The sequence below is a fragment of the Quercus robur genome, chromosome 11 (assembly GCF_932294415.1).
Source record: "Quercus robur chromosome 11, dhQueRobu3.1, whole genome shotgun sequence".
Taxonomy (NCBI): Eukaryota; Viridiplantae; Streptophyta; class Magnoliopsida; order Fagales; family Fagaceae; genus Quercus; species Quercus robur.
Genome location: NC_065544.1, coordinates 18,927,311 through 18,937,799, shown reverse-complemented (window position 1 = coordinate 18,937,799; position 10,489 = coordinate 18,927,311). Strand labels below are relative to the sequence as shown.

The window sequence follows — 10,489 nt, the reverse complement described above, 5'->3', positions numbered from 1 at the left end:
GTTTAAACTTCTTCTAAAAAAATATATAATTTGAACTGTGCAATTGTAATTGTTTTTAATTATACTCATGCATATGCATGGAGTTACACACTAGTTTATAAGTAACTAAACCGTTTGTTTTTGTCACATTTGTATTTTATCAATAGTTCTATGAATATGACATAAAAAAAATCCGTGAATAAATCCAAAAATGATTGGAAATAAATTCAAGTCTTAAATCCCTGCCTTATTGTATGAGCGGCTGAAAAAAAATAATATTATAATTCTGTGATTAATTAAATCCAAAAAGACCGGAAATAATTCCCCATTATAGAAGAAAGTATTTTTTAGTGATACAACAAAAATTTATAACAATTCATAATTGATAAAATTTGAATCCAAATATATGTTTGAATTTATATTTCTAATTCACTAAGTAGCGATTTAAACACATAATATGACTCGTTTAAAGAAGTGACCAAAACTACACACGGACTATTTTTTTTAATTGTCACATAATTATAATGAGTTGATATAAAATAACTCCAACATATTTGAAGCCATTTTTTTTACTACATTTTCAAATGAACATTCACATTATATATGGGTAGGGGACACTAAATTGTGGTGGACCATGTGAAAGCTTGACGACTAGATTGTTGTATAGGAAGACTTGAAAGATTGACAGCTGGTCTTTGGCTCTTCGCTCAGTTACTTGCACGGCAGGAGTTGACTTTGACTATGACTTAGTAGTATCTGCGTGTTCACGTTCACGTTCACGTTCACCTTCACCTTCGCAATCTTAAAATCCTATTACAAACCCAGTTTCTGCCACTCTTGTAAAATGCGTTCAACTTGAGTTTATCGGGTACCATTTACTTTTTTATGAATACAAATGTTATTTCTCTTCATGGGTGTATACATATTTACAACTCTTACTTTTCCTTTTGCTTCTGCCTAGCTAGGCTGGAAAAAACTTTTGTCTTATGGTGCACACACTTGGGAGTAGGGAGTTTGTTCTTGAAATAAATGAAAAATTGGTTGTATTTTTGTCTGAAAGTTCAAAAACGTGTACAAAACACCTTTGAACGTTTAGACCCCCAAATTACAACTTAACCAATTCAAGCAATATGTCAAACAACTAGTGTGCGGAAACTTAACATATGCTATAATATGGAATTGGTAAAAACTATCTAAGCCAAAACAAAATATAATCCACAGCAGATAATAAAAAGGCAAAGATAGAGAGGAAAGAAAATGCAAACACAAAGACAACACGCGATGTGTTATCGAAGAGGAAACCGAAGCCCTCGGCGTAAAACCTCTCTGTCGCCCTCCAAGCGGTAAACAATCCACTAGAAAATACAGTTGGGATACAAGGACAGCAATAGACCCTCCAAGCCTAATCTACCCAGTGCACCTAAGCCCTCCAAGCTTCTTGCTCCAACGAGGTTGCGCCGAACCTTTTTCTTTTCTAGCTTTTCGGATTCCGCTACTAGACCGTAGCATCAACCAATGAAGATTGGTTCCTTCCTAACTGCTTCCCAGAAATCCAAACAGCTGTCTCACAGTGATGATGAAGGTGAGAACCAGGTTTGGTATAATGCCTCTCAAGGATTTGACAATGGAGAGGAAGAGAGTTGAGGAATTTGAAGAGACTCTAATGTATAGATTGTGGGTGAATCAATCTGGTTTTTCTTTAGGGTTTCTCTCTCAAAATTCTTTCTGGAAGCTCTCTTTCAATCGTGGGTAATAGGGGTATTTATACTGGAGTGGGAGAGGAATGTGAAACGTTAGGTTTTACAAAACAGGGGTGGCTCGCGGCTTGACCTCGCGGCTTGACTAAGTCGCGAGATCCAGTCGCGAGATAACCGTATGGCCAGTTGTCATGTTTTGTCCTGTAGTGCTCCAGCTAGCATGACTGTTCATCTTCCAGCATGCTTGGCACGTGTGCTGCGTCTGGCGGCTTGCAGCCGCGAGTCACCCGCGAGTCCCAGCCGCAAGTCTCTGTTTTCTTGCACACTCTTGAGCAATCTTCACTCTATCTCACTCACTACCCTTACATCAAACCCACCTAAATACAGGGTTACTAAATGTTGAATTACAAGCAAATTTGGCACGGAATAAAGCCAATTAGATGGTTGAATAAATTCAACTTTACATTGTCTAATCTGTTTTCCATTTAATTATCCAGGGATCAAAATTCTGATTTTCAAGTAAAGTTTTCTGGGTCTTTGCAAGTATGGATTGTGGGAAGGTTGTCGCCACTGTATCACTTGTTATTCATTGCCTTTGGAGTCAACTTCGGAACGGTGTCAGGTTCGTCTCTTTTGCTCAGCTTCTGTGTCGCCAATTTGAGCCTCTGAATTGTTTCAATTTAGTTAATCATAATTTTTTTTTTCACTGTTTACAGTTAGCTAGATAGAATAGTTGCAGAAAAACATGGTAAATGTCGCCGTCACAAAATTATTGGTTACAAAATACTCCTAACATTCTTGAACTACGTAGGCCATGTCTTATTCTTTGAGAAGGCAAAATGGTTAGTTGTAAAGTGAAAATATAAAAATAAAAAATCAAACTTGGCTGGCTGGTACTCTTGTAAATAAGCAAGCACCCACCTTCCAAGAAACTTCCCTTCAACTTAAATACTACTCAAAAATTGACCCTTCCCACTCTCGACTATCATTTTTCTTTTCTCACTTATCATTGTTGATTGTTCATTTTCTAGGCACCTTATCTTCTTTGTCTTCTTTTTATTTAAGGGTTCTAGTATCATAAACTATTTTATAGTTTTTTTTTTTTTTAACTCGTAACAAATTATGAATAATTATCTATCAGTTACCTATATACTAACATTTTTATTAACTTCTCACAATTTGCGAAGGAAAAAGCAATATAATAATTTGCGATTCTAGATTTTTTTCCTTTTTTATTAGTATTTCATTATCAGCTTATCACAGAACCCTTTCGCACTCTCTGTTCTCATCTTTCTCACCTTCTTTAGTTTAGCCCTCTTTGACCTTCTCGCCACATCTAGCAAAATCTCTCTCTCCAAGTTGAGTGCTAAGCAACATATCACCTCCATACCTACTCATTCCCATGATCAACTAAGATCATGTACAGACGAGTCGAGCTAACAAGGCCATCTCTTTATTTCGACCTGGAACTAGTACTTCGGCTAGCACACCAGTTCAAGCTGGTGCAGGTCGGAATTTGAAATGAGACGTACCCCAAATTTCAGATGATCGATCTACCCTCCCACTGGAACAAAAAGTTCCAACTGGAACGTCCGCAGAACAACATGGAATTCAAAACTTTGGTTACAACAATGGGAGGGGAATTTGAATCTTTAACATTTTCCCTGGAAACACAAAAAGATGCAAGTGAAGTGGCAAAATTTTTTGCTATAATTTGATAATTACAATAGGATAGTTGGATTTGAACCTTGGTCATTTTCTTTAAAAATATTATGAAGCATTAGTTGAACTATAAGACTTTTGGTATTTTTTTTTTCTTTCTCCCTTACTTGACAATTACATTTTTCCTTTTTTAAATTTTTGGCCAGAAGTTTAAACTATTTAGTTACTACTATTATGGAGTCATCGATGTGTTTGTATAACAGTATTTGTTTCCTGTGAATTTGGGTTTAAGAGTTTAAATCTGGTACCTATTTGCATAGTTTGAGAAGGTAACGATTGGATTTGGGCCAAATCCACCAAAGGATTTAAAAACCAAAATCCTTAGATTTTAAATAATGTCCAAACTCTCGGAACTTAAGTCATAATGTAGGTTTTGAGTGTGTTTTAATCATTTTGAAAGTATAAAGATTATTTTGATAATGGGATTAAAGATTATTTCGATAATGGGAAGGTTTGAGAACATTTTGAGTTTGGTCTTTCGCTGACCAAATTTTATGTTTGCCATGTATTTGTTCAGTAATTACGATATCGAGAGGCAACCTCACAAGGTCAAGGATGGTGGTGGTGATTCAGCGTCAAAAAGAACGAGGTCAAAGACAATTATTGACCCACATGGAAAATTCTTACCAAGGTGGAGTATAATATTTGTATTGTCGTGTGTGATCGCAATATTATTGGATCCCTTGTTCTTTTACCTTCCCGTGATCAATGGAGACAAAAAGTGCATTGAGTTAGACAAAAAGTTGTGGACCAGAGCTCTCTTTTTGCGATCATTCAACGATATGATTTACCTAATGCATATCATATTACAATTTCGTACTGGTTTTATAGACAAGAAACTTCAGAAACTTGGAAGACCTGCGTTAATTACAGATTCTTGGAAAATAGCTCAGAGGTATTTGTGGCCGTACTTCCTATTAGACCTTCTAGTTATTCTTCCCATCCCACAGGTATACTTCTGTTTAACTATAATGTTTATATAGAGAATTATTATTTTCACCTCCTGTTGTAATTAGGCTAACAAAAGGGCATTCACACAAATTCACACCCATTGCATGTTCTTTATATTCGCATAAATTCACCAGTAATGACTATAACTCTCAGTAAAAAAAATTAACATGATTATATATTTTGAAAATTTAACCATTGGATTGTTTATTCTTTATTATCTTGAAATTTATGTCAAATTTTGAACTAATTAAATGTTATTTACTATTTGATTTATAAACTTATTTTTTATTGCATATATAATTATAAACTACAAAAATTTAATTGATAACATAGTTACTGATTTTTGATTTTACAAAGATATTGATAATATCTCATCTTGTAATATTAAAAAAACTCCGTACAATTAATATTCTTCCTTCGTCTAGACGTTGATCTAGACTTCTATCTATGAAAATTCTTCCTGTGTAATAATTTTCTAGCTACCACAATTTGATTCATATTTCATCACAACAACGCTGATTTATCCAGTGTGACAAGTACATGCAAATTTTTTTTTTTTTTAATATTTTTATTATGAGACATAGACTGTTTTGTTAATTTCCATTACATAGTGGCTTGGAGCAATTTTTTTCTAAACTATTTTTTTCCTATGAACCTCTTCCCATAGTTAATAGAACACAGTGATTGGTTTTAATTTTTAAATATAAAGGATAACAGATTACTTCTTTTATAAGAATTGCCAATTTGATTTTTCAACAAGGAAAATAATTTTCCTTCAATACTAAAAAACTTCAAATAGGCTATTATGTGAAAAGGAAAAGTTTTAGACAATTTACAACTCAGAATTATCTTTAAATTAACATTGTCCTATGCATAATTAGATTTATCCATTAACTCTAAACACTAAACCCATGTTGTAATCTTTCAGGTGGTAACTTCATGGATTTTTTCAGAAATGGCACAAACGAAATCTTCAAATAAAATAAAATTGTTCAACTCTTTTGTTCTGTTCCAATATGTGCCAAGAATTCTCCCAATCTACCTATCCTGGAAGAAACTGATAAGAAGCAACGAGAAAATTGAAAAAACCATATGGTTTAAAGCTGCACTGAATTTCTTTCTGTATCTCCTTGCTGGCCATGCAAGTTTGATTACATACTGATTTCATATAAATTTAACCTTGACAAGTATCAAATTTTATCTATGTTTCGATGGTTCATTTGATAAAAATTTAGCCTTAAACGAACCATCCCCGGCAAATCTTAATTTTATATTGCAGTACAATATAAATCATAATTGTCACATGCTGTTGTTATTATTTTTTATTTTTTATTTTGTAGTAGTGGTAGTTTTAGTTTTTGCAATTACACGGATTAAACCTCTAATGCAAACGTCTTGAGAATTCTTACTAATCAATACCTTGAACATAATAGGTTTTTTCTTTTTTTTTTTTTATAATCGGTAGCCTAGAATTTGTCTTGGAGAAGATAGTTGTAAACCAATTATTCTATATATAGTGGAATATTTTATTAGACTAGGTCCTGTGATTTTTTCCTTCTCATTGGAGGGATTTCACATAACAATTTGGAGTCTTGATTGTGAATTTGCATGTTGAATTTTTTATTTTGTTAATTATTGTGTTTGGATAGTTTTAATTGGAATACCTATTGAATTTGCACAAAAGCTAAAATTAAAATAATTTCTTTGCATGTGTTGTATTTATTGCTGTAATAGCACTTGATATATCTAACAATATGTGATTCCATGACTTAACTTCAAAAGTGGTTTTTCCATTGGTCATGAAAGTTTAGAAGAGAATTTTTTTTTTTTTTTTCCTTTTGAGAATGATTATCAATTATTACTTCTCTTCTTTTGTTTTTATTGTTAAAAAAGAAAATCTTATAAAGGAATTCAGTAGAAGTTTCATTTAATATCCGTTTGGAAATAACTTATCTAACTTTTTCTGAAAACTTTTTACTGAAAGTGTGCTAAAGTATATTTATACTTTGAAAAAAATTATTAAAAAAATATGTAAGAAAAAATGATTTTTTAAAAAGTTGCACATAATTTTTTTTTAGAATGACATAAAAACTAACTTATACGCTAGTTCCAAACATATACTTAATTTCTCTCTTATTATTAGGACAAAAATCTTTTCCTTTTGAACTAATTGAAACCACTGTTATTGTTGTTTCATTATAATATTTGCAGAATATAATGATGTTTAATGAAATGCTGGTGTTTTAGGTATTGGGAGCCTTTTGGTATTTTTTCTCTACTCAACGAATGACAGCTTGTTGGCATAAATCATGTGAAGGACAATGTGTCCAAAAGTCTTTCAACTGTGACCTCATTCAAGGAAGTCACTCAGTTCTTAATAATGTTTGCCCTATAAATGAACCAAATACAAAGTTATTTGATTTTGGAATATTTCTTGAAGCCCTTCAATCTGGTGTGTTGGAATCCAAGGATTTTCCAGAAAAATTATTTTACTGTTTGTGGTGGGGCTTGCAAAATCTGAGGTTTGAGCACGAATTAGACTCTTCTGTTTCATATTATTCTACTCTTAAATTTGAGGTCTGCGTTGTCGAGTCATACTTTATGCCTTTAGTTATGATTTTTCATATTAGCATCTCATCTCATATATTGTAGTTGTGCCTTTTTTGCAGTTCACTTGGTCAAAACCTTCGTACAAGTAACTATATATGGGAAAACTGCTTTTCACTTTTCATTTGTATCTTGGGCTTGTTACTGCTTCTCTATTTTTTGGGAAATTTACAGGTTTGAACCCAATGGCCAACATTTTTTCTTCTCTTATTTACATTCTTTTTAAAAGGTTTAACGCTTTTAGTTGTACAATTATGAATTGAGAATATTTTAGAGAGAAATAGAGGCTGTATGTTTCTAGATAGGAAGTAAAGGATACAGATATTTTGAATTACATAACATTGCCTCAATCAAATGGGGTTTTGAATTATAATTATTATTTTGTGGTTATTTAATCAAAACCCAATGAGGAATGTTACAAGCAGCACAAAAGGATTAACGTACATAAAATCATTTCCCTATTGAGTTCTTATCACAAACAAACTTACAATTTTTGCCATAGTTCTTTTACATTGCAAACTCTAACTTGCTATTTATCATTTTTACATGGGCTCACCATTTTTTATCCACTAATCACAGTGTTATGACAAAATGTGTCTGTGTGTTTTTTTTCTATGGTGGTAGATTTTTTTTCCCACATCCTCCAAGTCTCACCATGGAATTTCACGCGAATTTTTGCTTGTTAGTGTATAGATACTACAATACAGCTGTCTATCATCGTTCACAAACCAAGTACCAATGCTATTGTTTTTTACATTCCGAAAAGGGAGAAGTATTACTTAACTTGAAGGTTGATCTTAGATGTTTCTCAACTTTAGGTCAATAATTTATTGGTACAATGTGAAGATCTAAAATTGTTTTTTTTTTCCCTTCCTCTAAATGGCTACATTCTGTTATTTGGCAAATTGAGCTTACGAGTAGAATTGGCAGATGTATATGCAGTTGGAAACTTCAAGATCAGAACAGGTACGCATGAAGATGGAATCGAAAAGAAGAACAAAACAAAGGAACAAATAGAATTGTGGATTTCCAAACACCATCTCCCCAGTGAAATGAGAAAGCCGATTATAGATGACATGAATCAGAGATTTAAAGAAGACGAAGATGTTTACTTGGAGAACCTTCTTCCTAATCTTCCTGGGGAACTTCAAAATATTGTAAAGGAGCATATTGGCTTAAAGCGACTAAAAACTGTGAGTTTCTTTACCTCTATAAATATGGTATATAGCTATCAAGAGCCTATAACACAATTAATATTTTTTTGTGTTTCCATTAAAAACATCTAAGAATCAAATCTTCATTCTCCAACTATTGAATTATAAAAAATATTTATGTAATTGATTGCCCTATAAACATGATAACAAGGAATGGTATTACAAATTTCATCCCAAACATTAAAAAAGGTAAACATGATTAATTAATATAATAATGGTTTTATCATCACAAAAAAGCAGCTCCTACGGCTTTATTATAGGCATAAGATAGTGTAAAATAATAGTTTTTCTCAGGGTTCCGTCGAAATAGTGACATGTGAGTTTTGTACGTAATAATAAGATGTTATATTTTGAGGTTTTGATTGTTTTACATTTAGTAGCGTCCACACAATTTTATATCATGTATAAAAATACGTGTAGACATTCTTGAAAATTTTGGATATCAAATTCCAAATACTGAGAATATTGTGTGAAGTTAGTGTAAATTAGGGAGTGTAAAACAATAACTTTTCTATATCATGTACGAAAATTCAAGAAAGTTCTATGTAATCTAAATCTATACTCTCGTGTATTGAAATTAATATATATAATTTAATCTGAGAGGTGTTTGACAAGTGTGCGATTGTGTGTCCTATTTGATACAAGTAGAATAATACTGAGCAAAAATGTAAATTTTAATAAGCATTTTTATTCGATCAGTACTAATTGTTACAAACCTTTTCAAACTCCTTAATAAATTCATCTAAATTATTTAGGTAGAAGTGCTTCGAGGAATGGAAGAGCAAATGTTGCGTACGATGTGTCACAGTCTGAAACCAATGTTCCACAGCGAGCACAGCTATATTGCTCGGGAGAGAGACCCAATCGACGCGATATTCTTCATTACGGATGGCATTGCATGGACCTATACAAATACAGCCAGCAATAATAATGGCGAAGGAACTGTCCTCACACAGGCTGAGCGTCTTGTAGAAGGTGAGTACTTTGGAGAAGAACTTTTGGAATGGGTTCAGAAATCCACAGCCTCCAGGAACAATCTATCCAAACTCCCAGTTTCATCAAGAACTCTCAAAGCCCACACAAAAGTGGAAGTTTTTGCGCTAATGGCACAGGACTTGAAGCAAATATTGCATTCTAAGTTGTCTAGTTTAGGCCCTGAGCAATTGCCATCGGCAGCAGCTTCTGTTGTACAAAAAATCTGGCGCCGCACGCACCCGAAGACGGAGGATAGCGTTGGTGGTTCAACAAAACTTCAGAGTAATGCTGTTGTTAAATCCAAGAAGGCAGCTTCTATTTTACTACCACCTTGTTACCGGCTTACCGCTAATCCATAGACTGATCATAGCTCCAGAAGCGCCTGACACTGTTGTTGCAAAGCAATAGGTTTTTTTTTGGGGAATCAAAATAGAAATAGTTTGTTTTGAAAAGAATATTGTAGTGTGAAATAAGAAACTTGAGTGATTATAGTAAAATTAGGTAAAGATGAATATGCATGTGAAAAGATAAAATGTTTGATACCAAACTTTATGTTTACCCTTTTACACAAAATGTATCAAATTTTGTACAAATTTGTAAGAAGTGTACAATATTTATCACTTTTTGTAAATATGTATGATATTTGCTATTTTTATTTGTATATAGTATAAATTTATATAATATTGTACTATACCGTACTATGTAGTGTCTATTTGGTAAAAATTATTTTTATTAACTTATTTTATTATTCAACTCACTTTTAATACTAATCATGAGTCTCATTGTACTTTTTGGTATTATTTATGGGTCTCACTGTACTATTTCAGCTAACTTTTATCTTTATTTATAGTACTTTCAGTAAAAAAAATTTCAGTTTCAGCAAAATAAACGGATTCCAAATGGACCCGTAAAAGAAGAATTTATTTTAATTATAGTACAAAGCTTGTAACTCATGGGATGCACAAAATTTGTTGTCTAATGGTTTTTTTTTTTTTTTTAATTAATGAATAATGCTTTAAAAAAATGGTAGAAATTGTTATTGATAATAAAACTATATCCTTTGAGTATAAATCTTTATTATATTGATCGCTTCCATTAAGAAGGGTGGACCACATCGATCCATTCCACTCAAGCGTGGAATAAATATTACATTTACATGCATAACGGGCAAGGGCCCTTTCAACTTGCTTTATAATAGATGGGACACTAACAAAGCTCCACTCACTTTGCATATTTTGTGCACTTGCCTCTAGGATCTTCAAGAACCATGCCTTACCAGAAGATAAAAATATAGGATTGGTGGTGTTCATAAGTTGCAGTCCAGCTGCAAGAGTTCCTTTAAAA

At 32.6% G+C, this 10,489-nt stretch overlaps 2 protein-coding genes across 2 annotated transcripts; both read left to right on the top strand.

The window, feature by feature from the left end:
- The first annotated feature begins 728 nt into the window (after positions 1-728).
- Positions 729-9,806, top strand: LOC126706730 (cyclic nucleotide-gated ion channel 1-like). Its single transcript, XM_050406265.1, has 8 exons — positions 729-847; positions 2,174-2,298; positions 3,916-4,348; positions 5,278-5,490; positions 6,597-6,871; positions 7,019-7,130; positions 7,887-8,149; positions 8,926-9,806. Exons 2-7 carry the CDS (start codon positions 2,222-2,224, stop codon positions 7,971-7,973), a joined length of 1,197 nt encoding a protein of 398 aa, XP_050262222.1. The 5' UTR covers positions 729-847; positions 2,174-2,221; the 3' UTR covers positions 7,974-8,149; positions 8,926-9,806.
- Positions 8,009-9,504, top strand: LOC126704798 (cyclic nucleotide-gated ion channel 1-like). Its single transcript, XM_050403801.1, has 2 exons — positions 8,009-8,149; positions 8,926-9,504. The coding sequence occupies exons 1-2, from the start codon at positions 8,009-8,011 to the stop codon at positions 9,502-9,504; spliced, it is 720 nt and encodes a 239-aa protein (XP_050259758.1).
- Positions 9,807-10,489: the final 683 nt, after the last annotated feature.